Source organism: Drosophila serrata, unplaced genomic scaffold, assembly GCF_035046125.1.
Source record: "Drosophila serrata isolate PLE 108 unplaced genomic scaffold, ASM3504612v1 contig_276, whole genome shotgun sequence".
Taxonomy (NCBI): Eukaryota; Metazoa; Arthropoda; class Insecta; order Diptera; family Drosophilidae; genus Drosophila; species Drosophila serrata.
The window spans coordinates 7,632,280-7,657,271 of NW_028257174.1; the positions used below are offsets into that span (position 1 = coordinate 7,632,280).

Sequence of the window (24,992 nt, forward strand, 5' to 3'; positions counted from 1 at the left end):
TCTCCACTACAGGAAGCGCTTTATGCCGACGGTCAACGATCTTATACACCGCATCGCCAGTGTAATAGAGGCGTACCGCGTAGTGGCTAGTTCCCGACGTCTGCGAAAGCTCCTTGAGCTGATTCTGGCTATGGGTAATCTATGCATTCACTTTTTCATTTATTTTCACTATTTAAGTGCATTCTTAAATACTACAGACAACTACATGAACCGCAGGGCGCGTGGCCGACACCAAGTCCAGTGCCGCTAAGGGCACCACCCTGCTGCAATATCTCGTCCAGGTAATCGAGAGTAAATTCAAGGATCCACTGGAGCTGGAGGATCACATTCCGCATGCCCGTGAGGCTTCCAAGGTGTCGCTGGGCGAGATGGACATGGACATGGACATCCAGATGCTGCTCACCGGCCTGGCGGATGTGGCACGCAAAATCGAGTTCAATCGAACTTTGCCCTTCATACGGGAGTTCCACGCCTCGGCATCGGTCCACTTTGCGGAGCTGGAGGACAAGTTCCAGGACATGAAGACCCGCTTCGATCACGCCGTGCGTCTGTTCGGCGAGGATGGTTAGGTATGTTAATAATAATAATAATAAGGTCGACGATCAGCTGACATGGAGCCGCCATATGCAGCATGGAGGTGTGACCAGCTAAGGTTCACTACTTTAATATCGAAAAATTAGTGTCGTTTTTCATAACTTTTTTGTAGTGTGACCAGCTAATGTTCACTACTTTAATATCGAAAAATTAGTGTTGTTTTTCATAACTTTTTTGTGCTGTGACCAGCTATGTTTTTTTTTACTACTATTATCGAAAAGTGACAGTTATTTTTCACAACTTTTTGTAGATCGGTATCATCGGTTGCTTATTGAGCAGCAGAAGCGGGCCCGTCTCGAGCATCTGGTCACCGAGGGCAGCATACCCGATGCCCAGAAGGTGGCCGGTCTGACTGGCTCCAATGGAGCTGTGTAGCCACCGCCGCCGCCGCCGCCCTCGGCCATGGTCATGGCCATATCGCCGCCACCACCAAAATGGCGCCGGCCATAATGCCGCCATCACCAAAATGGCGCCGGCCATAATGCCGCCACCGCCAAAATGGCGCCGGCCATGATGCCACCACCACCGCCGGGTGCACTGCCTTCGCCACCGTGGATGACGGCAGCAATGGGTGAGTACAGAGTTAAGTTAAGCCAAGGAGCGCCACATAAATTAATTTCTATCCTTTGCCTGCAGATCCTGTGTCACCCAAGGTGGAACTGCCAAAGAATAACGTGCCACAGCCCACGAATCCATTAAAGAGCATCAAATGGTCCAAGCTGCCGGATGCCAAGCTCCAGGGCACCGTCGGGAGCGAGCTTGACGAGAGCAAGCTGTATAACATGGATTTGGAGTCGATAAACAAGCTCTTGTCGGCTTATCAAAAGAATGGGGTATCGGTGAGTGTCTAGGGGAGATTCCACTGAAAGACCTTCCTTTATTTAATGCTCTCTTCTCTTTCCACAGGCCACCGATAGCTCCGATGAGGATCTGCGGGCAACTGGCGGCAAGCCAGCCAAGCAGAAGGTGCTCTCAGTGATCGATGGACGCCGGCCCAGAACTGCACCGTCCTGCTCAGCAAGCTGAAGATGAGCGAGTAGGAGTTGCTTTAGTCACGTCCTGGTTCCAAATACTAATCTCTTCTCTTCTAGGGCCATTTTCTCGATGGACAGCAACGAGCAGCTGCTAAAGTTTACGCCCGTGGTGGAGGAACATGCACTGTTGGATGAGCATAAAGAGGATATTGAGTCACTGGCCCGCGCCGATCGCTTCCTTTACGAAATATCAAAGTGGGTTTGAAGGGCATCGAAGAGATTTGGCAGTCACTAAACTATTTGTTCTTTTGTCCTGGCAGGATTCCCCACTACGAGTAAAGGCTGAAGAGTCTCCACTACAGGAAGCGCTTTATGCCGACGGTCAATGATCTTATACACCGCATCGCCAGTGTAATAGAGGCGTACCGCGTAGTGGCTAGTTCCCGACGTCTGCGAAAGCTCCTTGAGCTGATTCTGGCTATGGGTAATCTATGCATTCACTTTTTCATTTATTTTCACTATTTAAGTGCATTCTTAAATACTACAGACAACTACATGAACCGCAGGGCGCGTGGCCGACACCAAGTCCAGTGCCGCCAAGGGCACCACCCTGCTGCAATATCTCGTCCAGGTAATCGAGAGTAAATTCAAGGATCCACTGGAGCTGGAGGATCACATTCCGCATGCCCGTGAGGCTTCCAAGGTGTCGCTGGGCGAGATGGACATGGACATGGACATCCAGATGCTGCTCACCGGCCTGGCGGATGTGGCACGCAAAATCGAGTTCAATCGAACTTTGCCCTTCATGCGGGAGTTCCACACCTCGGCATCGGTCCACTTTGCGGAGCTGGAGAACAAGTTCCAAGACATGAAGACCCGCTTCGATCACGCCGTGCGTCTGTTCGGCGAGGATGGTTAGGTATGTTAATAATAATAATAATAAGGTCGACGATCAGCCGACATGGAGCCGCCATATGCAGCATGGAGGTGTGACCAGCTAAGGTTCACTACTTTAATATCGAAAAATTAGTGTCGTTTTTCATAACTTTTTTGTAGTGTGACCAGCTAATGTTCACTACTTTAATATCGAAAAATTAGTGTTGTTTTTCATAACTTCTTTGTGCTGTGACCAGCTATTTTTTTTTACTACTATTATCGAAAAGTGACAGTTATTTTTCACAACTTTTTGTAGATCGGTATCATCGGTTGCTTATTGAGCAGCAGAAGCGGGCCCGTCTCGAGCATCTGGTCACCGAGGGCAGCATACCCGATGCCCAGAAGGTGGCCGGTCTGACTGGCTGCAATGGAGCTGTGTAGCCACCGCCGCCGCCGCCGCCCTCGGCCATGGTCATGGCCATATCGCCGCCACCACCAAAATGGCGCCGGCCATAATGCCGCCATCACCAAAATGGCGCCGGCCATAATGCCGCCACCGCCAAAATGGCGCCGGCCATAATGTCGCCACCGCCAAAATGGCGCCGGCCATGATGCCACCACCACCGCCGGGTGCACTGCCTTCGCCACCGTGGATGACGCCAGCAATGGGTGAGTACAGAGTTAAGTTAAGCCAAGGAGCGCCACATAAATTAATTTCTATCCTTTGCCTGCAGATCCTGTGTCACCCAAGGTGGAACTGCCAAAGAATAACGTGCCACAGCCCACGAATCCATTAAAGAGCATCAAATGGTCCAAGCTGCCGGATGCCAAGCTCCAGGGCACCGTCGGGAGCGAGCTTGACGAGAGCAAGCTGTATAACATGGATTTGGAGTCGATAAACAAGCTCTTGTCGGCTTATCAAAAGAATGGGGTATCGGTGAGTGTCTAGGGGAGATTCCACTGAAAGACCTTCCTTTATTTAATGCTCTCTTCTCTTTCCACAGGCCACCGATAGCTCCGATGAGGATCTGCGGGCAACTGGCGGCAAGCCAGCCAAGCAGAAGGTGCTCTCAGTGATCGATGGACGCCGGCCCAGAACTGCACCGTCCTGCTCAGCAAGCTGAAGATGAGCGAGTAGGAGTTGCTTTAGTCACGTCCTGGTTCCAAATACTAATCTCTTCTCTTCTAGGGCCATTTTCTCGATGGACAGCAACGAGCAGCTGACACTCGACATCTTGGAGCAGCTTACGCCCGCGGTGGAGGAACATGCACTTTTGGATGAGCATAAAGAGGATATTGAGTCACTGGCCCGCGCCGATCGCTTCCTTTACGAAATATCAAAGTGGGTTTGAAGGGCATCGAAGAGATTTGGCAGTCACTAAACTATTTGTTCTTTTGTCCTGGCAGGATTCCCCACTACGAGTAAAGGCTGAAGAGTCTCCACTACAGGAAGCGCTTTATGCCGACGGTCAATGATCTTATACACCGCATCGCCAGTGTAATAGAGGCGTACCGCGTAGTGGCTAGTTCCCGACGTCTGCGAAAGCTCCTTGAGCTGATTCTGGCTATGGGTAATCTATGCATTCACTTTTTCATTTATTTTCACTATTTAAGTGCATTCTTAAATACTACAGACAACTACATGAACCGCAGGGCGCGTGGCCGACACCAAGTCCAGTGCCGCCAAGGGCACCACCCTGCTGCAATATCTCGTCCAGGTAATCGAGAGTAAATTCAAGGATCCACTGGAGCTGGAGGATCACATTCCGCATGCCCGTGAGGCTTCCAAGGTGTCGCTGGGCGAGATGGACATGGACATGGACATCCAGATGCTGCTCACCGGCCTGGCGGATGTGGCACGCAAAATCGAGTTCAATCGAACTTTGCCCTTCATGCGGGAGTTCCACACCTCGGCATCGGTCCACTTTGCGGAGCTGGAGAACAAGTTCCAAGACATGAAGACCCGCTTCGATCACGCCGTGCGTCTGTTCGGCGAGGATGGTTAGGTATGTTAATAATAATAATAATAAGGTCGACGATCAGCCGACATGGAGCCGCCATATGCAGCATGGAGGTGTGACCAGCTAAGGTTCACTACTTTAATATCGAAAAATTAGTGTCGTTTTTCATAACTTTTTTGTAGTGTGACCAGCTAATGTTCACTACTTTAATATCGAAAAATTAGTGTTGTTTTTCATAACTTCTTTGTGCTGTGACCAGCTATTTTTTTTTACTACTATTATCGAAAAGTGACAGTTATTTTTCACAACTTTTTGTAGATCGGTATCATCGGTTGCTTATTGAGCAGCAGAAGCGGGCCCGTCTCGAGCATCTGGTCACCGAGGGCAGCATACCCGATGCCCAGAAGGTGGCCGGTCTGACTGGCTGCAATGGAGCTGTGTAGCCACCGCCGCCGCCGCCGCCCTCGGCCATGGTCATGGCCATATCGCCGCCACCACCAAAATGGCGCCGGCCATAATGCCGCCATCACCAAAATGGCGCCGGCCATAATGCCGCCACCGCCAAAATGGCGCCGGCCATAATGCCGCCACCGCCAAAATGGCGCCGGCCATGATGCCACCACCACCGCCGGGTGCACTGCCTTCGCCACCGTGGATGACGCCAGCAATGGGTGAGTACAGAGTTAAGTTAAGCCAAGGAGCGCCACATAAATTAATTTCTATCCTTTGCCTGCAGATCCTGTGTCACCCAAGGTGGAACTGCCAAAGAATAACGTGCCACAGCCCACGAATCCATTAAAGAGCATCAAATGGTCCAAGCTGCCGGATGCCAAGCTCCAGGGCACCGTCGGGAGCGAGCTTGACGAGAGCAAGCTGTATAACATGGATTTGGAGTCGATAAACAAGCTCTTGTCGGCTTATCAAAAGAATGGGGTATCGGTGAGTGTCTAGGGGAGATTCCACTGAAAGACCTTCCTTTATTTAATGCTCTCTTCTCTTTCCACAGGCCACCGATAGCTCCGATGAGGATCTGCGGGCAACTGGCGGCAAGCCAGCCAAGCAGAAGGTGCTCTCAGTGATCGATGGACGCCGGCCCAGAACTGCACCGTCCTGCTCAGCAAGCTGAAGATGAGCGAGTAGGAGTTGCTTTAGTCACGTCCTGGTTCCAAATACTAATCTCTTCTCTTCTAGGGCCATTTTCTCGATGGACAGCAACGAGCAGCTGACACTCGACATCTTGGAGCAGCTTACGCCCGCGGTGGAGGAACATGCACTTTTGGATGAGCATAAAGAGGATATTGAGTCACTGGCCCGCGCCGATCGCTTCCTTTACGAAATATCAAAGTGGGTTTGAAGGGCATCGAAGAGATTTGGCAGTCACTAAACTATTTGTTCTTTTGTCCTGGCAGGATTCCCCACTACGAGTAAAGGCTGAAGAGTCTCCACTACAGGAAGCGCTTTATGCCGACGGTCAATGATCTTATACACCGCATCGCCAGTGTAATAGAGGCGTACCGCGTAGTGGCTAGTTCCCGACGTCTGCGAAAGCTCCTTGAGCTGATTCTGGCTATGGGTAATCTATGCATTCACTTTTTCATTTATTTTCACTATTTAAGTGCATTCTTAAATACTACAGACAACTACATGAACCGCAGGGCGCGTGGCCGACACCAAGTCCAGTGCCGCCAAGGGCACCACCCTGCTGCAATATCTCGTCCAGGTAATCGAGAGTAAATTCAAGGATCCACTGGAGCTGGAGGATCACATTCCGCATGCCCGTGAGGCTTCCAAGGTGTCGCTGGGCGAGATGGACATGGACATGGACATCCAGATGCTGCTCACCGGCCTGGCGGATGTGGCACGCAAAATCGAGTTCAATCGAACTTTGGTTTATGCGGCTGCTCACCGGCCTGGCGGATGTGGCACGCAAAATCGAGTTCAATCGAACTTTGCCCTTCATGCGGGAGTTCCACGCCTCGGCATCGGTCCACTTTGCGGAGCTGGAGGACAAGTTCCAGGACATGAAGACCCGCTTCGATCACGCCGTGCGTCTGTTCGGCGAGGATGGTTAGGTATGTTAATAATAATAATAATAAGGTCGACGATCAGCCGACATGGAGCCGCCATATGCAGCATGGAGGTGTGACCAGCTAAGGTTCACTACTTTAATATCGAAAAATTAGTGTCGTTTTTCATAACTTTTTTGTAGTGTGACCAGCTAATGTTCACTACTTTAATATCGAAAAATTAGTGTTGTTTTTCATAACTTCTTTGTGCTGTGACCAGCTATTTTTTTTTACTACTATTATCGAAAAGTGACAGTTATTTTTCACAACTTTTTGTAGATCGGTATCATCGGTTGCTTATTGAGCAGCAGAAGCGGGCCCGTCTCGAGCATCTGGTCACCGAGGGCAGCATACCCGATGCCCAGAAGGTGGCCGGTCTGACTGGCTGCAATGGAGCTGTGTAGCCACCGCCGCCGCCGCCGCCCTCGGCCATGGTCATGGCCATATCGCCGCCACCACCAAAATGGCGCCGGCCATAATGCCGCCATCACCAAAATGGCGCCGGCCATAATGCCGCCACCGCCAAAATGGCGCCGGCCATAATGCCGCCACCGCCAAAATGGCGCCGGCCATGATGCCACCACCACCGCCGGGTGCACTGCCTTCGCCACCGTGGATGACGCCAGCAATGGGTGAGTACAGAGTTAAGTTAAGCCAAGGAGCGCCACATAAATTAATTTCTATCCTTTGCCTGCAGATCCTGTGTCACCCAAGGTGGAACTGCCAAAGAATAACGTGCCACAGCCCACGAATCCATTAAAGAGCATCAAATGGTCCAAGCTGCCGGATGCCAAGCTCCAGGGCACCGTCGGGAGCGAGCTTGACGAGAGCAAGCTGTATAACATGGATTTGGAGTCGATAAACAAGCTCTTGTCGGCTTATCAAAAGAATGGGGTATCGGTGAGTGTCTAGGGGAGATTCCACTGAAAGACCTTCCTTTATTTAATGCTCTCTTCTCTTTCCACAGGCCACCGATAGCTCCGATGAGGATCTGCGGGCAACTGGCGGCAAGCCAGCCAAGCAGAAGGTGCTCTCAGTGATCGATGGACGCCGGCCCAGAACTGCACCGTCCTGCTCAGCAAGCTGAAGATGAGCGAGTAGGAGTTGCTTTAGTCACGTCCTGGTTCCAAATACTAATCTCTTCTCTTCTAGGGCCATTTTCTCGATGGACAGCAACGAGCAGCTGACACTCGACATCTTGGAGCAGCTTACGCCCGCGGTGGAGGAACATGCACTTTTGGATGAGCATAAAGAGGATATTGAGTCACTGGCCCGCGCCGATCGCTTCCTTTACGAAATATCAAAGTGGGTTTGAAGGGCATCGAAGAGATTTGGCAGTCACTAAACTATTTGTTCTTTTGTCTTGGCAGGATTCCCCACTACGAGTAAAGGCTGAAGAGTCTCCACTACAGGAAGCGCTTTATGCCGACGGTCAACGATCTTATACACCGCATCGCCAGTGTAATAGAGGCGTACCGCGTAGTGGCTAGTTCCCGACGTCTGCGAAAGCTCCTTGAGCTGATTCTGGCTATGGGTAATCTATGCATTCACTTTTTCATTTATTTTCACTATTTAAGTGCATTCTTAAATACTACAGACAACTACATGAACCGCAGGGCGCGTGGCCGACACCAAGTCCAGTGCCGCCAAGGGCACCACCCTGCTGCAATATCTCGTCCAGGTAATCGAGAGTAAATTTAAGGATCCACTGGAGCTGGAGGATCACATTCCGCATGCCCGTGAGGCTTCCAAGGTGTCGCTGGGCGAGATGGACAAGGATATCCAGATGATGATCAGCTGACATGGAGCCATGTACTGCATTGACGATAAGTTGACATTGAGGCATGTGCAGCATTGACGATCCGGTGACATTGAGCCATGTGCAGCATTGACTATCGATTGCTGGCATGCAAACATTCGCAGCTTTGACTATCGATTGCTGGCATGGAACCACGTGCAGCTTTGACATCCTATGCTTTAGGTTACGGTGAATGCACTTATGAGCAGCTACAGGATCTGGTTGAGCTGGATCATGACCAGGGCGAGCTGGTCACAGCCCGGCCGGCGGCAGTGCAGCAGCCGCCGCTTAAGTTGACCGTGGTCACCCGCCAGGAGCAGCGACCAGCCCCAGAAGCGTCAGCTTGCCTTCGGTGGTGCCCTTGGGCAACATCAGCAGCTCAGGGAGCAATCAAAATGGAAGTCAGCACCAACAACACCCTCAAGCTGCACATGCGCGCGGCTTTGGCCCTCCTGGAGAACGGCAACTCACCAACGGGCATTACCACGGTCACCCCATCACCGGCAGGTGACACCCAATAGTCCCCTGCCGCCCGTCTCGTCATTGGGCATCATCACCAGCTCTGGGAGCAATCTGGAGCACGGAAACTTGCCAACGGACATTACCACGGTCACCCTATTACCGGCAGCCATCGAGCGGGACCCAGAGGGCGGACCGTTGCGTCGAGCAGAAGATCCAGCAGGAGCTGCAGGACCTCAAGCCCTGGAGCGCCTGCACAAGATTAACAGGCAGAACACACTGAAGGTTTCGCTGGAAAAGCTGTGAGTACACGTCAAGGCTTTCAAGAATCCCTCTTATCTTACGTTTTTTCGTTTCCAGCCAGCTCAGCACAGACGAGGCCGATGCGGACGAGGTTGACGATGAGGACTCTGAGATGGAGCACTCCTATGGACCCGGAAAACTGCGCAATGCCGAGTCCACCCAGGAGTTGGATATAAATGGGCAAGTGCTAGATAACCTACTTAAAGGAGTTCGATTCTCATTGAATTTTCATTCTTATATCAACAGCAACAAACCGGAGATCGTACACAAGCCCGCTGTCAATTGCAGCCTGAATGCAGCCGCCTACATATCTAATGGAGTCAGCAATGGCAGCATTAATGGGATGCGTCCGGCCATATCGCTGGCCCAGATCTGTGATCCGACGCCCAAGGAGGCCCCTCATCGTGAGGCCTCTTTGCCCAGTGGCAAAGCCTGATCAAGAAGAATGGCGAAAACGGGATGGTTATTGAGGCGGCCATCACTACTTTTAAAAAAGGTGGGACCATATCCAATATCACAAGCTTTTTGCAGTGTGACCAACTAATGTTTCGCTACTTTTACATGGAAGTGTGACCACTTTTACTTTCAGCTGGTTGCCTGCAGCCATATGCAACAGCGACGATCAGTGACGATATGCAGCATTGACTATCGATTGCTGGCATGGAACCATGTGCAGCTTTGATATCCTACGTTTTTTGGTTATGGTGAATGCACTCAGGAGCAGCCACAGGATCAGGATGAGCTGGATCATGTCCAGGGCGTGCTGGCCACAGCCCGACCGGCGGCAGTGCCGACCACTTTACTTCTGCTGCCCATTGATGAGCTAACCAACACCCCCTCGCTGGCCACTAGCGCGAACAGCGCCAACAAGACCCGCATTCTGCTGACTGTGGCATCTCGGCCTCCTCGCAGAGCAACAACAACCTCCAGGACAAGCAGCTGCAGCAGCACTCGCTCAAGCTGACCGTGGTCTCCCGCCAGGAGCAGCGTTACATTGGACCAACATCTACAACGTGACACCGGAGCCGCCGCGGCAGAAGCTCATCACCAGGACCATTTCCACTTCGCAGCTAAGCAGCCTGCCCCAGAATCGTCATGTATGTATATAATCTTTTTTACAACTTTTTGCAGTGTAAACAGCTAATTTTTCACTATCAGCTGCTGGCACGCAACCAAGTGCAGCTTTGACTTTTTGCATGGAACCATGTGGAGCAGCTTCGATCAACTGCTGTCAGACAACCACGTGCAGCTTTGACATCCTACGTCTTGGGTTATGGTGAATGCACTCAGAAGCAGCCACAGGATCAGGATGAGCTGGATCATGATCAGGGCGTGCTCGTCAAAGCCCAGCCGGCGGCAGTGCAGACCACTTCGCTCCTGCTGCCCATTGATGAGCTATCCCACACCCTCGCTGGCCTCTAGCGTGAACAGCGCTACGGAGGATAGCCAGCATTCGGATGACTCTGGTTCCTCGGCCTCCTCGCAGAGCAACAACAACCTCCAGGACAAGCAGCAGCCGCGCAAGCTGACCGTGGTCACCCGCCAGGAGCAGCGTTACATTGGACCAACTGCTACAACGTGACACCGGAGCCGCCGCAGCAGAAGCTCATCACCAGGACCATTTCCATGCCGCAGCTGACCGGCCTGCCCTACCAAGGGCGTGATGCAGCGGTTTATGGCCTCCCATGGCAAGCTGGTGACACCCAATAGTCCCCTGCCGCCCGTCTCGTCATTGGGCATCATCACCAGCTCTGGGAGCAATCTGGAGCACGGAAACTCGCCAACGGGCATTACCACGGTCACCGTATTACCAGCAGCCATCGAGCGGGACCCAGAGAGCAGCCCGGTGCGTCGAGCAGAAGATCCAGCAGGAGCTGCAGGACCTCAAGCCCTGGAGCGCCTGCACAAGATTAACAGGCAGAACACACTGAAGGTTTCGCTGGAAAAGCTGTGAGTACACGTCAAGGCTTTCAAGAATCCCTCTTATCTTACGTTTTTTCGTTTCCAGCCAGCTCAGCACAGACGAGGCCGATGCGGACGAGGTTGACGATGAAGACTCTGAGGTGGAGCACTGCTATGGACCTGAAAAACTGCGCAATGCAACGAACCGGAGATCGTACACAAGCCCGATGGCAATCGCAGCCGGAATGCAGCCGCCTACACAGCCAATGGAGCCAGCGATGGGCCAGCTCTGTGATCTGACGCACATGGAGGCACATCGCGAGGCCTCATTGTCCAGTGGGAAAGCCTGATCAACAAGAATGCCGAAAATGTGAGGCGGTCAACAAAGAGGGCGAACGGCAAAGGGTAGCAGAAGCTGCTTATCAACGAATAAATTTAAACCACTCAAAAACGTCAAATAAACATATTTAATATAGTCTATTTTTGATTTTGTTTTAATTTAAAATTGTTGTAAAAGCGTTGTTTATTGTTGTTGCAGAAAAAACGCAGCATTCACTTTGATCAGTTTCAGTACTGTTGTTGTTGTAGGCAAAAACCAAGTCTTCGATTCCGTCAAAAATCGGTCTGAGTCCATTTAATTCTCGACCTGAAATACCAGGCGAACAGAATCAGCAGAAAGCTGATTAATTTTAGTGCAAGAGGTGCAAATTAGAGATGTCTGTTTAGCTATATTGTAGCAGAGCTTAAAGCTCAAAGCTTAAAGCTTTCAGCTAGAAAATAGCTACTTTGTCAACCCTATGACAGGAACTTTTTGTACTGTAACCAACTCATTTTTCGCTACTTTCAGATCGAAGTGTGGCCGCTTTGACTTTCCGCAGATTGCTTGCAGCCATGTACAACAGCGACGATCAACTGACATGGAGCCATGTGCAGCAGCGACGTTCAGCTAATGACGTGCAGCTATATGCCACTGTGACGATCGACTGATGACATGCAGCTATCTGAAACCATGGTGATCTCATCACCGAACATCATGTTTAGCAAATAGTGAATAAAGCTGAATGCATTTCCACAGATTTTCAGTGGCCGACGTCGCCGGCTCCGTGTTCAGCGCTTACATTATTTATGTCAATAATTAAGGGTGTTTTTTTAAAATAATAGCAACTACAATTATTCCGATTCCGGTGCAATGTGCGTGACAAACATAAGCGGAAATGTACACATATTACAAGCTTTTTGCAATGTGACCAACTCATTTTGACTACCTTTTCGAAGTGTGACCGCCTTGACTTTCAGCTGGTTGCTTGCAGCCATGTGCAGCAGCGACGTTCAGCTATGTATGTGCCACTGTGACGTTCAGGTGATGACGTGCAGCTTCTGACGCTCGGTTGATGACATGCAGCTATCTGAAACCATGGTGATCTCATCATTGAACGTCATCGGAATAAATTGTTAGCATTTCCACTGATTTTCAGTTGGCCGCCGTCGCCGGCTCTCTGTTCAGTACTTACATTATTTATTTAATTAAGGGTGTTTTTTTTTTAATTAAAAGCACCTGAAATTATTCCGATTCGGGTGCAATGTGCGTGATTAATGCCAGGTGTAAGCATATATAAACACAAGCGGAAATGCACACATCCATTATCACAAGCTTTTTGCAGTAGGACCAACTCCTGTTTCACTACTTATATACCAAAGTGTGACCGCTTTGATTTTCCGCTGATTGCCTGCGCCATGTACAGCAGCGACGTTCGGCTGATGACGTGCAGCTCCGTATGTGCCACTGTGACGTTTAGGTGATGACGTGCAGCTATGTGCCGCTGTGACGCTCGGCTGATGACATGCAGTTATCTGAAACCATGGTGATCTCATCATCGAACGTCATCGGAATACGAGTCTGATGGAATGTCTGGCAAATAATGAGTAATAAATTATTTGCATTTCCACCAATTTTCAGTTGGCCGCCGTCGCCGGCTCCCTGTTCAGTACTTACATTACTTATATGAATAATTAAGGGTGTTTTTTTTTTATTAAGAGCACCTCAAATTATTCCGATTCGGGTGCAATGTGCGTGACTAATGCTAGGTGTAGATATATACAAACACAAGCGGAAATGCACTTTTTGCAGTGTGACCAACTCATGTTTCACTACTTATATTTCGAAGTGTGACCGCTAATGTTCTCTACTTTAATATCGAAATACGACTGTCAAGCTCCAGGGCCCCGTCTGGAGCGAGCTGTATAACAACATGCAATTGGTGTCGATAGACAAGCTCTTTTCGGCTTACCAAAAGAATGGGGTATCGGTGAGTGTCTAGAAGAGATTCCACTGAAAAATCTTCCCTTATTTAATGCTCTCCTCTCTTTTCACAGGCCACCGATGGCTCCTATGAGGAGTTGGCAAGCCAGCCAAGCAGAAGGTGCTTTGCGTCATTTTATGGAATCTGGTATTTTTATTGATTCTAAAATTATGAAAATATTGCCGACTAAATCATCTAATCACCATGTAAACATTAATAAAATTATAGCTTTGTCCTTTTGCAATTATCCTTTTATTCTTATACAAATATTAAAACATCTTTTAGGCTGAAGCAATTGGCTGCTGTCGATTCGGTAGAATGCACTGCCTGCCCTTGGGTCTTCGCTTAATTTACATTTGGCACAGTGGCTGTCAAACTGTGGGCACTTTTGACCACTGCATATAAATGTATGCTATGTTTTACCACTTCAGCTTGTGTGCTTATTAATTTAGCCCAAAAGATGCAACATTTTTCATAGAAAAATAAATCGCTGTTCAATAATAATAGCATACTATTTTGGGCAGAAAAATCCATCCTTTACTGCTTTTAGAAACAGGTCATTCATTTTTTTTGCAAATATAAATATAGAGACTTGCTTTTGAAAAGAAAAACAGCAAAATAATAAATAATAAAAATGATAAATATACAAACATTTCAATAATTCGCATGAGAGCAACGATTTCTTTATCATCGAATAGATTAATTGATTCTTAGCATTATAATTTAATTCTCAAGTGAAAGAATCATTTCTGACCCCATAATATTTATGATTAGCATAAGAGCTGAGTCGATTTAGCTTAGTTTGGGAGGGAACAATCTTGAAAATTGTATACGGGGTTTCATCGTAAAAATTAAAAAAAAAAAAATCAAAATTTTAAATTGTGAATACAATATGCAGATATTTTAGGCTAATTAAAACTAGCATAGAACTGTTTTCCGAATTGAAATTAAGACATTTTGGACTTTTGATTTTTGCAAGATTATACAAAGTTTTCCAAAGTTAGCTTCCTCTCCTTTCTTTTATAATTTTTTGTAATTAATGTAAATAACAGATTTGTATTGAATCTATTGAAATTTGAATTCAAATTTGTCGGTTAATTTAAACACAATTCTCTACTCCACCGATCTTTAGTAAGACCTATTGCATTCAAATGTGGGTTACAGCGTCTAACTCAAACACGTTCAACAGTGCGCCTTGGTATGTGAGAAATTTATAATCCCCCATTTAACCTGAAATATTAGCATACTTTGAATAAATATCTATAAATATCCATATTTAATATATTTTAATATGGTAATATTTTGCGACAAAATAAATGTATAATGGTTTAATTTAGTAATTTTAATTTTTTAATTGGAACAATGGCAGCGGCTAAGTTGAATAGAATTGTTGAAGTAAGCTTTGCTCTATACGCCTTTAACTAGAATTGTTACATTCAGTCAAACCTTTTCACTAAACAAATATTCAGTGTACTCTCTACGTTCCGTAAATAATTTCTAGCTTGTGTGTAAAATTATATAATTTCTTGTGCAAATTTCTAGTTTGGTTTTAAAAATGTATTGTAATTTAAACCAAAATCCAAATTTAAGTTCAGACAGCAGTGATAGTGACGATGAAGACGGAACATCGTCATGCATATGTTTCAACGTCTTCTTCAAGGATTATTGCTTGTGGGACTCGGAGATTTGGGAGGGGCATGGCCAGCTACCAAGGGAAGTACTGTACCAGAGGGCTTCACATATGTGGAAAACCTCTGATGAAACACGACAATCGTATATTAACATTCTCCGGAAGGAGCTGGAAAAGCCTTTGGAAGAACGGTGTTACCGCCTTAAAAACTAAATTTGACCAGTTTTCTCAGACTAACGTCACGACGTTTAGATTTTCATAAATTTAGATTGTTCGTAAAATGAAAAGGATATTTCGGCCGTTATCTAATTTTATGGGATTTTACCATACATTTTTATTGTTCGCAAAATTAAGGTAAACAACGAAATATAGGGTTTACCTTACAAACAAAATTGTAATATAGTTTGCAAAACGAAGAAGATATTTCCATGATTTAGGCCATGGAATAATGGCAACACATATACATATTCAAAGGTGAGTAATATTTTATAGTAAATAGTTTAAATAGAGCACTGCTTTTCAGTATTTCCGACGCAGTGTGTCTCGGTAAGGCAGTTTACCTAACCAAGCATCGCAAGCAGTTCAGTCATTTGAACTTAAAAGATTTCTGTTAATTTTTGTTTTGCTTCTTTTTTCGCTTTTCTTTGTACTCAAGTTGGGGACCCATATCTGAGGAGAACAACGAAGACACCAGATCCGAGACGGAGCTGCTGTTCTGGGTTATGTTCGCTTAGGTTCTTCTTTATGTTCCCTTTCCCGGACAACCTAAAATGGAAACGGGGGTCAAGCACGTATATATAATATAATTCCGATAGCCAGACGCCGTCTGCAGCTCACTGAATATCCATTGTTGTGACGCTCAATGGACTTGGCCTTAACTTCAGTATAAATAGTTTGCCAAGGGCGCCAAGAAGTCATCAGTTGGATGCCGGAAATCATCATGTGGAGACTATTAACCAGCCTTTGCCTGCTTTTGCCGGCCCTTGTGATACCCCAGGATCACCCCAGCTACCGACGACCAGCAATATGGTCTGGATATAATCCGCGAAATAGCTATAATTTCGGCCCTTGTGGTCCCAGGATATGTGGCACCAATGGGCACACTTATCGCGATTTCGAGAGCTCCTGCGCTCTTAATGACCACAATTTGAAGATGATTTTAAGCGGACAAAGAGGTGAGACATATAGATACATAGATTATCACAAATATAGGTATGATATTACAATTCGTTATTATAACTTAAAACATTTGCTTTACAGAATTCGAGCAGACAGACTCCATTTATTGTCATCCAAAACCACCACCACCTCTCCCACCACACAGGTCCAGTAATGTTGGTTATTATTACAATAGCAACTACAGAAGTTTGCTAATGTCCCATTCGCCCAGTTCGACCCACTCAATGTACATTCCGAGACCATGTATTCATCCCGAGCACATTACCTACATTACACCCTACGGCGCTGTTCCGCCTCCAGAGACTTATCGACAACCGGAGATTTATGGCCTCGACTCGGTGCAGCCATATCCATTTTGGACTTTCCATCGACCTGCGCCGCCAACGATGCCGCCCGTGAGTTATAGGCAGCCGTACTGGTATTATCCAACAAGACGTCACCCGCCGACTAAGCAACCTTGCCATCCTGAAGGTCCTACGACGACCGCAAAGTCTTATACAACAACAAGTACCACGACAACTACACCAGGTAGTACAACTACAACAACCGCAGCTATTACAACACCAACAACTGTAGCACCTACAACAACACCAGCTACTACGACAACGACTACAGAAGCATCTATATCAACATCCCCAGCATCTTCCACGAATGCTTCTGCATCAAATTTAAGAGAACCTTTTAATTCTACAGAGCCTTCGACATCAACATCGGCAGAACCTACCTCATCGACTTCCACAGAACCATCCACATCAACATCCACAGAACCTTCTACATCGACTTCCACAGAAGCTTCTACATCAACATCGACAGAACCTACCACATCGACTTCCAGCGAATCTTCCACATCAACATCAACAGAACCTGCAACATCAACAGAACCTTTTACTTCAAAATCCACTCAACCTGCAACTTCAACATCGACAGAATCTACTACATCGACTTCCACCGAACCTTCCACATCAACATCAACAGAACCTGCAACATCAACATCAACAGAACCTTCTACATCAACATCAACAGAACCTGTAACATCACCATCTACAGAAGCTGTTCCATCAACATCGACAGAACCTATCAGATCCACATCTACATCCACAAAAACTTCCACATCAACATCAACAGAACCTGCAACATCAACATCAACAGAACCTGCAACATCAACATCTACAGAAACTTCCACAACAACATCAACAGAACCTGCAACATCAACAGCAACACAACCTGCCACATCAACATGGACAGAACCTACCACATCCACATCCACAAAAACTTCCACATCAAGATCCACGAAACCTTCTACATCAACTTCAACCGAACCTTCTACATCAACATCTACGCAGGCTTCGCCATCAACATCCACAGAGGTTACGACCACTACCACATCTGATCCTACTAATTCAACAACAACAAACGAAGCTGCCACAACATCATCTACTGATGTTGATGGGGCTGTTTCTGCTGGAATTATAATACCTACTGCTATTGCCGTAAGTCATTAATTGTATTTACGATTACGTTATCTAAAAAATACTCAACAAACCTTCTTACAGAACCATGAGGTTACGATTTCCGTCAGAGATGACAATGGTCAAATTACGAGAATTGCATTAGTCGAGGCGGGTATGGATCCGGAAACGAAAGAGCCAAGCTGTTCGCCAGTGACCAATATCCTGGTGACCACAGGGTCGACGGTAGTGTTCCAGATCTCCGGCTGCATTCTGGAGGAGGCAGCAAGCCCCACACCTACTACAACTCAGGCTGGACTCAAAAACATTTATGGCTATGGCACAGAGAAGACACCGTACTATCAGTGGTATGGCTCGTCCTACCATGTTCTCCAATATTAGATTGCGTATTTCATTATATATTTTTTGTCATGTGTGAAATTTGTTATGTACGTAGACCCATAATAAATATCAATTTGGAACCTATCACGCTTAGCACACAAATAAAAACAAACTGAGACCTATATCCGTCAGAGTCCAGAACTGCAATGAGTCCACAATGAAAGAGTTTTAGCCATTTATAAGCTGTTAAAAGGAATTCCTCCTCCTAGAGTCAATCGATCACGTTTTGGTTTATATGCTAAATCGAAATAAAAATAAATAAATAAAAGCATGTAGCCAAGAAGAGTTAGGTTAATCCGAGACTCTGGTATTATGTCATTAGAAACGTGATCTGTGATGCCCCACCAAGTGCTGCATCCAAACAGAATGACTTCAGATATATTTATAAACTGGTCAAAATTAATATCAAGTTCAAGTTCAAACTCAAGCTGAAATTACCCAACATTATCATATTCCGATATGCAGCTGACTCATGTCTTCCAAAGAATTGTCATTCGCAGACGATTTTCCCATGACTCAAGGTTAACCAAGCTACTGCTATATCAGCAAAAAAAAAAAATATATAAATATATACATATATAAATATATAATATTATGTATTTCATAATGAAGTGCAAGAAGCGGCGTCTGGGTCAGCAGTTGATAGGAATTATGGGGCAATATTCATACCATAATAGTATAACTATGATCCAAACAGGGGCCGCGACACGTACGCAAAATGTCAATGGTATGAGCACACCTCGGGAATAGGATCATGGTTAACTATAATGGGGTATAAAAGCTGGAACTGGATCGAGGTCAAGGCATAGTCGGTCTCGCATCGTTCTCAACATGACATCAAGTCTTTCGCTTGGATTTGCATTCGCATTTGTGGTAGCCGTTCAGGGATGGGACTACGGCTTGGAACATTACCATCCAGCACCGAATTACCATCATGGCCAGGGGCAGCAGTACGAGCTGTCGACGTGTCCACCATCGGGTCCTGAAGGCCTCGTTTGTGCTGGAATTACCGGATCGGAACCCTTTACCTTCCCCAATGCCTGTGAGGTGGCTCGTTTTCGTGCTGTCACCGGCAAGGGTAAGCTTCTATATTCCTTGAATTTAATCCTTTTCGAAAGCTCATTCACATTCTATTCGCCGCAGACTGGCAGATCATCCATGAGGGCCGATGCGACAACCTGGAGGTGTGTCCAGGACATTGCCGGAATCAGTATAGTCCCGTTTGCGGCAAGTTCCAGGACGAGAGGCGCAACTTCAACAGTGAGTGCGAACTGCAGCTGGTCAAGTGCCGCACCGGTGACCGTGAGTATTCCCCTTTAATTCCTTAAATCAATTTAAAAACTAATAAAAAACTTGACAACATTGTATTTATAAAATTCAATAACGTCGCGTGGGAAATGCAGCACGTTCTAGTCTAGTATTGATTCACTGCAAAGAAGCTGTCTATAAATTAACTAATTGAAAACTAAATTGTTTTGAAATTTATAAAAATGTATGCTTTATTTTGCAGCTTGGAGGAAGCAGCACGATGGTCCTTGCGAGAGCAGATATCCCGCTGGCCAAACACCTCGCGTTCGAAACTACAATCCCTATGCCGTAAATCCCTACCCATCGCACCATGGATACTCTGGATTGCAACAATCTTATGGAAACCAGGGATCTTATGGATCGCAAGGAGCTTATGGCTCTCAAGGAAGTTATCATAGATCATATGAGTCCCAAAGATCATTTGTAGCCTATGGACCATATAGTCCCTACGCAATCGCATCACAGTCTCAGCCATCGTTCGTCTCACCTCCGCCTCCGTACAAGACGCCCGTTTACTATCCCTATGAGATAACCTGGGAGAACCTGCCAACGGAGTTTGGTATTCATAGCAAAACGTATGAGAACCTGCCCAGCGAGTATCCTGCACCGGGATCCAATGCCGATTCGTATGAGAAACAGCCCACAGATTATGCTACAACCTCTAAGCCATATGAGAAGCCGACCTATGAGAAGCCCAATACTTATGATAATCCTACATATGAGAAGCCTGCCTATAACTCTAACACAACGAGCACGACTTCCACAACAATGACCAGTACCACGGAGAAGACAACTGCAGCACCTACCACCACACCCCAGCCCGAGCCCGGTGCCACCACTCCGGCCTCAAATCTTCGACAGAACATCAAGATTAATGCAGTGGTCGAAGCACCAGTAACTAAATCCACCAATGAGTCCTCTACGACAGCTTCCCCAACTAAAGCTCCAGTTACCGTGAAGATTGCTCCTTTAACAAAATACGCAACGACTGCTTCACCTCAACACGCAACAACCACACCAAGGACGACTTTCGAAAAGGTGATCAAGATAAATGCTGTGCAGGAGAAGAATAATTCCACAACGATGCCAACTACAACGACTAAAGCACAAAAGTTTTATCCAGCCTATAAATCCACTCCCATTGATACAACAAGAAAAACGGTGGCGGAAACAACGAAGGCATCTCTCGACAAACTCATCAAAATAAATGCGGTTCAAGAGACAACTAGTACCACTGAAAAATCTACTACAGTAGAATCATCTACAGAAGAGCCATCGACATATAAATCATATCCAACCTATCAATCGCCTTCCTCCTACAGCTCATACCCAACTTATCAAGTCTCTAAATCCTACTATGATTATTCCCCTACAGTATACACAACAACTGAGAAGCCAAAGTTCACAGAAACAACACAAGCTCCTCTCGATAAACTCATTAAGATAAATGCAGTTCAGGAGACAACATCTACCACTGAAGAACCAACTACAGAAGAACCTACTACAGAAAAACCAACGACTTATAGTTCATATCCAACAGCTTACAATTCCTATCCGAGCTATCAAGAACGATCTTCCTATAAGACCGCCTCTCCTACTTATGAAGCCCCTTCAGTATACACTACTACTGAGAAGCCAAAAGTCACAGAAACAACAAATGCACCTCTTGACAAATTCATTAAGATAAATGCCGTCCAGGAGACAACTAGTACGCCCGAAGAATCAACTGCAGAAGAACCAACGACTTATAAGTCCTACCCAGCATCTTATAAGACATACGATTCCTATCCCAGCTATTCCACTTATAAAGCCCCGTCTACCTATAAAACCACAACAACTGAACAGCCAAAGGTCACCGAAACAACCAAAGCTCCTCTTGACAAAATAATTAAGATAAATGCGGTTCAGGAGACAACATCTACGTCCGAAGAACCAACTACAGACGAATCTACTACAGAAGAACAAACGACTTATAAACCGTACGCAACTTCCTATAAAGCCTACGATGCCTATCCCAGCTATCCCACTTATAAAGCCACAAAAACTGAGACTCCAGAGTTCACAGAGACAACAACGCCAGCTTTCGAGAAAATCATTAAAATAAATGCGGTTACAGAGGAGACATCAGAAGAACCGACAACTTCCACTGAGGAATCAACGACAACAATTTCAACTGAAAAACCAACTACTTATCCTTCGTATCCCACTTATCAAGCCACATCGTATCCAACCTATCAGGCACCATCTATTAATGAAAGCTATACAGAATATAAGGAGTTATCTTACAAGGAAACCTCGCCAGGTTACAAATCGCATGAAACTTACAAGGAGACAAAAACCTACCCAGCCTATTCCGGGGATTCCCCTGTTATCGTAAAGACAGTCAATGGGAGTACATTTACAAGGATGTATGTGGAGGTACCCGGAAAAACCGGAGCCAAAAAGTTCAGCCTGGAGACTTCCTCCGGCGACAATAAAAGCCATCTGCAGCAAGTCTATTTCTTGATGTTCAATTAAGCCACAATAATTGATTTTGATTTAAATTTAATATCTAACAAAAAATCGAAATAATAGCAAATTTGTAAATGTAAATCTTGTAAATGTTCGAAACGTTAATGCGTATTATTGGAAGTGTAAGAATTGATATAATTTTAATATATGTTAAATATTGTTTCTTTGGAAATCCTCTCGACTTAAATTGCGGCGACGATGGACACCATGAAGTCCTCCCCGGTGGTGTTGTTGATGTTGGCAGCCAATTGAGATAGAATATCGGGTTCGGTCAGCAAACGTACTGGAAATGGTCGAACGTGACGGGCGAGTTTGAATGGCGCCATGGGCCTTATGTTCCTGATCCGACGTTGTTTCGCACGCATTCCCACGTTCAATGTGTCCTTCTGGTGACGGCGATGCAACTCACGCAGAATCTCCATATTATTCTCAAAGCGGTTGATTCCCCTCCTCACTTTGGCGACCGTGTACTTGTAGGCCCAATGCATAAAAGTCAGGACCTCCCGCATCTTCTGGTTCAAGGAGAGGCTCATAAGGGTGTACATATCATCGTCTTCCTTATGGAAGGGTACCTTCAAGAACTCTGTAAAGTTGGATACAGCAGTGGTCTCCACCAGAGATTCATTCCCCTTGCGCTTGGGCCCCAGAGTGGCTCCGCCGGACAGGAAGCATACGATGATAGCCTGCGATCAAGGGCATCTAAACAGTGCAGGTGAAGGACAAATGTGGGTACTTACCATTAGAATTGGATACTTCATTTTTTACAGTATTTCTCTTTTTATTTTGTAGGTTTTTATAAAAGTTCTTATTTGCGACTGAATTTATTGAGAAAACAGGTGCCAATTGACATACAGAGCAAAGGCCTACTTTTGTTATCAGAGTAACCATATTTTCCAAAGGGCATACTTTTTTAATATAATTTTATATCGATTTCTCTCAGAGTTTTTTAGAGTTATTCTAGTTGTAAACCATTTTATTTTACTTTTTTGTTTTGTATGTTTAATATTTGTTAACACTTTGCCACTCGTTTTAAAATAAAAGTATTAAGCCAACAAAACATTAATTTATTATTATCATAAGTTAATTCAAATTTAAATTACGAATTGGAATGTATATGCCTGTTGACAATCACGGTTTTTCTTTCAAAAAATATGCCCTCAAGAAGACCTGAAAAATTCACATTTTATACGATTTTTTTTAGGCTAAATCAAAGTTTAAAAATATCATAACTAGGCCAAAAATGCATTAATTTCACTTCAGAAAGCTTTCCTATGCTAGTTTTTGATAGGTTAATAACTCTGCATACTCAGTTTAAATTGTAAACAAATTTCAAATTTTTGGCAATTTTAACGATGTGACCCCTTAAAAAATTGTGCAAATTTTGAAAAAATTTAATTTTCCCGGGACATAGCCAGAAAGATTTGCCTGTTGATGCTGATTAAAAATATATATGATTTATGGCATCGGAAATGATTCCTTCACTGATTTGAAAGCCTCTAACTGAAATTATAATCGTCTTTAAGGGTGTAAAATTGATAAATTAATTACTGACAGAATAATCTCCTTAAACCATATAAAAATGATAAATGAAACTATATTTCAGTTATAAAATAAATTACTGAAAGTAAAACTATTTTAAGATATTGAAAGAAAAGATTTTCCGGGGTCTGGAGTACAATGGTACGTATACGTGATATTCGATGTTGGTTGGAGCAATATTACGTATACGTAATTTTTTGTATTGTATTTGTATTGGGTTTCACAGCTTAAAAAATCCATAGCTAAGCCAAAAATGCATTAATTTCAATTCGAAAAAGTTTTCTGTGTTAGTTTTTAATAGGTTAATAAATCTGCATACTCAAAAAAATACTTTTTTTTCCATTTGTAAAAAATTTAACGATGTAACCCCTTTTCTTTTTTTCGCAAAAATTTAAAATTTTTTAAAAGTTTGTATTTCTGTTGGTGGTGGATAAATCGATTCAGTTTTTTATGCTGATCAAGACTATATATATTTTAAAGGGTCGGAAATTACTCCTTCACTGGGTTTTATGCTTCTGACTGAAATTATAATACAAGGAAAGGGTATATAAAATAAATTATTTATGTAAATTTAACAATTTGAAAAAATTTTTTAAGAATGCAAAATTGAAAATGCAAACAAGAATGGAAACTAACGTCGGGCAACCAAAGTTTATATACCCTTGCAGTTTATAAATGATTAAGGGTAGAATCGGAAATCGATCAAAACTTATCTTAATATAATGGCATTCTGTGAATCAATATTGTATGGCAGCTATAGGATATAGTAGTCCGATTTTTATATCATTTTACACCAAATTCTAGATTAATATATAATGTCTATATATTAAATTTGATGAAAATCTGTTGAAAACTAAAAAAAATTATACTATTCCTCTTAAAATTTTCGGATCGTTTCTATGACAGCTAAATATATGTATAGACATATATACTTCACCGACTCGCCATGCTCCGACTCATATGTTAGTAAAATTATATAGAAGAATTACTCCATAGTTTCATTTAAATAGCTTGCTCTTAAATTGGTCCAAAACAAATATCGCACATCTGTGCATATGATTCCCAACTAGTTCTAACATCCCCGGAACGAAGTGGCTTCTACCGGCCACGTCTCAGACATGTGTTGTGTTAAAAAAGTTGCAAGTCATTGTTTTCTAGTGTTCAAAGTTAGTAACTGATCATACATACTTACTGGTCATAGATACTTACTGATCATAGTTACTCACTGGTCATAGATACTTACTGTTCAGAGTAACTTAATGTTCATAAAAACATACTGATCATAGTTGTTACTGGTCACAGTTAATTACTGAACATAGTTTTATAAATCGTCCGATTGTTCCAATGTCAGCTATATATATGTATATGCATATATAGTCCAACGATTTGGCATGCTCCGATTTATAAACTTGTAAAATTATATAGAAGAATTACTCCATAGTTTCATTTAAATAGCTTGCTCTTAAATTGGTCCAAAACAAATATCGCACATCTGTGCATATGATTCCCAACTAGTTCTAACATCCCCGGAACGAAGTGGCTTCTACCGGCCACGTCTCAGACATGTGTTGTGTTAAAAAAGTTGCAAGTCATTGTTTTCTAGTGTTCAAAGTTAGTAACTGATCATACATACTTACTGGTCATAGATACTTACTGATCATAGTTACTCACTGGTCATAGATACTTACTGTTCAGAGTAACTTAATGTTCATAAAAACATACTGATCATAGTTGTTACTGGT

The 24,992-nt window shown here is 44.8% G+C and overlaps 5 protein-coding genes, 2 long non-coding RNA genes and 3 pseudogenes across 10 annotated transcripts; 8 read left to right on the top strand and 2 right to left on the bottom strand.

Moving 5' to 3' along the window:
• The first annotated feature begins 22 nt into the window (after window positions 1–22).
• Window positions 23–2,823, top strand: LOC110176758 (disheveled-associated activator of morphogenesis 2-like; annotated as a pseudogene).
• Window positions 2,824–3,040: 217 nt separating this feature from the next.
• Window positions 3,041–4,850, top strand: LOC110176767 (disheveled-associated activator of morphogenesis 2-like; annotated as a pseudogene).
• On the top strand, window positions 4,843–6,875 carry LOC110176766 (disheveled-associated activator of morphogenesis 1-like; annotated as a pseudogene). The gene is made up of 7 exons (XR_015272213.1): window positions 4,843–5,076; window positions 5,142–5,344; window positions 5,412–5,556; window positions 5,597–5,749; window positions 5,815–6,293; window positions 6,373–6,472; window positions 6,751–6,875. The product of XR_015272213.1 is annotated as a disheveled-associated activator of morphogenesis 1-like (transcript).
• On the top strand, window positions 6,343–8,272 carry LOC110182101 (disheveled-associated activator of morphogenesis 1-like). Its single transcript, XM_086835218.1, has 7 exons — window positions 6,343–6,477; window positions 6,751–7,103; window positions 7,169–7,371; window positions 7,439–7,539; window positions 7,624–7,776; window positions 7,884–8,005; window positions 8,088–8,272. The coding sequence occupies exons 2-7, from the start codon at window positions 7,031–7,033 to the stop codon at window positions 8,270–8,272; spliced, it is 837 nt and encodes a 278-aa protein (XP_086691344.1). The 5' UTR covers window positions 6,343–6,477; window positions 6,751–7,030.
• Window positions 8,273–9,277: 1,005 nt separating this feature from the next.
• LOC110182001 (uncharacterized) lies at window positions 9,278–11,413 on the top strand. 2 transcript variants are annotated; one of them, XM_086836086.1, is made up of 4 exons: window positions 9,278–9,527; window positions 9,600–10,128; window positions 10,190–10,981; window positions 11,040–11,413. In XM_086836086.1, the coding sequence occupies exons 3-4, from the start codon at window positions 10,695–10,697 to the stop codon at window positions 11,281–11,283; spliced, it is 531 nt and encodes a 176-aa protein (XP_086692212.1). In that variant the 5' UTR covers window positions 9,278–9,527; window positions 9,600–10,128; window positions 10,190–10,694; the 3' UTR covers window positions 11,284–11,413. The 2 variants fall into 2 exon arrangements, with proteins under 2 accessions (XP_086692212.1, XP_086692213.1); XM_086836087.1 differs by having other exon boundaries at window positions 9,621–10,128.
• A 586-nt stretch (window positions 11,414–11,999) lies between these two features.
• On the bottom strand, window positions 12,000–13,147 carry LOC110181862 (uncharacterized). The gene is made up of 2 exons (XR_015272396.1): window positions 12,927–13,147; window positions 12,000–12,842 (listed from the first exon to the last, which is right to left on the bottom strand). It is a non-coding gene; the product is annotated as an uncharacterized LOC110181862 (long non-coding RNA).
• Window positions 13,001–13,477, top strand: LOC147643297 (uncharacterized). Its single transcript, XR_015272397.1, has 2 exons — window positions 13,001–13,239; window positions 13,307–13,477. It is a non-coding gene; the product is annotated as an uncharacterized LOC147643297 (long non-coding RNA).
• Window positions 13,478–14,641: 1,164 nt separating this feature from the next.
• Window positions 14,642–17,976, top strand: Mur11Da (Mucin related 11Da). Of its 2 annotated transcripts, none has more exons than XM_020949796.2 (5): window positions 14,642–15,337; window positions 15,519–16,038; window positions 16,124–16,570; window positions 16,736–17,532; window positions 17,596–17,976. In XM_020949796.2, the coding sequence occupies exons 2-5, from the start codon at window positions 15,789–15,791 to the stop codon at window positions 17,890–17,892; spliced, it is 1,791 nt and encodes a 596-aa protein (XP_020805455.2). In that variant the 5' UTR covers window positions 14,642–15,337; window positions 15,519–15,788; the 3' UTR covers window positions 17,893–17,976. The 2 variants fall into 2 exon arrangements, with proteins under 2 accessions (XP_020805455.2, XP_020805457.1); XM_020949798.2 differs by having other exon boundaries at window positions 14,740–15,337; window positions 16,188–16,570.
• A 738-nt stretch (window positions 17,977–18,714) lies between these two features.
• On the top strand, window positions 18,715–21,773 carry LOC110181726 (uncharacterized). Its single transcript, XM_020949584.2, has 3 exons — window positions 18,715–18,970; window positions 19,036–19,194; window positions 19,403–21,773. Exons 1-3 carry the CDS (start codon window positions 18,724–18,726, stop codon window positions 21,715–21,717), a joined length of 2,721 nt encoding a protein of 906 aa, XP_020805243.2. The 5' UTR covers window positions 18,715–18,723; the 3' UTR covers window positions 21,718–21,773.
• LOC110181727 (uncharacterized) lies at window positions 21,728–22,585 on the bottom strand. Its single transcript, XM_020949585.2, has 2 exons — window positions 22,449–22,585; window positions 21,728–22,394 (listed from the first exon to the last, which is right to left on the bottom strand). The coding sequence occupies exons 1-2, from the start codon at window positions 22,467–22,469 to the stop codon at window positions 21,894–21,896; spliced, it is 522 nt and encodes a 173-aa protein (XP_020805244.2). The 5' UTR covers window positions 22,470–22,585; the 3' UTR covers window positions 21,728–21,893.
• Between the last annotated feature and the right edge of the window lie 2,407 nt (window positions 22,586–24,992).

Bases quoted from the DNA above. Each gene is read 5' to 3' on its own strand.
- LOC110182101 (XM_086835218.1), top strand. From the start codon at position 7,031: ATGGCGCCGGCCATGATGCCACCACCACCGCCGGGTGCACTGCCTTCG. The intron at 7,777-7,883 runs GTGGGTTTGAAG...TCTCCACTACAG, and splicing joins TTCCTTTACGAAATATCAAA to GAAGCGCTTTATGCCGACGG. The intron at 8,006-8,087 runs GTAATCTATGCA...CATGAACCGCAG, and splicing joins TGAGCTGATTCTGGCTATGG to GGCGCGTGGCCGACACCAAG.
- LOC110182001 (XM_086836086.1), top strand. From the start codon at position 10,695: ATGCAGCGGTTTATGGCCTCCCATGGCAAGCTGGTGACACCCAATAGT. The intron at 10,982-11,039 runs GTGAGTACACGT...TTTCGTTTCCAG, and splicing joins AAGGTTTCGCTGGAAAAGCT to CCAGCTCAGCACAGACGAGG.
- Mur11Da (XM_020949796.2), top strand. From the start codon at position 15,789: ATGCCGGAAATCATCATGTGGAGACTATTAACCAGCCTTTGCCTGCTT. The intron at 16,039-16,123 runs GTGAGACATATA...TTTGCTTTACAG, and splicing joins GATTTTAAGCGGACAAAGAG to AATTCGAGCAGACAGACTCC. The intron at 16,571-16,735 runs GTAGTACAACTA...TTAATTCTACAG, and splicing joins TACCACGACAACTACACCAG to AGCCTTCGACATCAACATCG.
- LOC110181726 (XM_020949584.2), top strand. From the start codon at position 18,724: ATGACATCAAGTCTTTCGCTTGGATTTGCATTCGCATTTGTGGTAGCC. The intron at 18,971-19,035 runs GTAAGCTTCTAT...TATTCGCCGCAG, and splicing joins TCGTGCTGTCACCGGCAAGG to ACTGGCAGATCATCCATGAG. The intron at 19,195-19,402 runs GTGAGTATTCCC...TTTATTTTGCAG, and splicing joins CAAGTGCCGCACCGGTGACC to CTTGGAGGAAGCAGCACGAT.
- LOC110181727 (XM_020949585.2), bottom strand. From the start codon at position 22,469: ATGAAGTATCCAATTCTAATG. The intron at 22,395-22,448 runs GTAAGTACCCAC...CCTTGATCGCAG, and splicing joins TGAAGTATCCAATTCTAATG to GCTATCATCGTATGCTTCCT.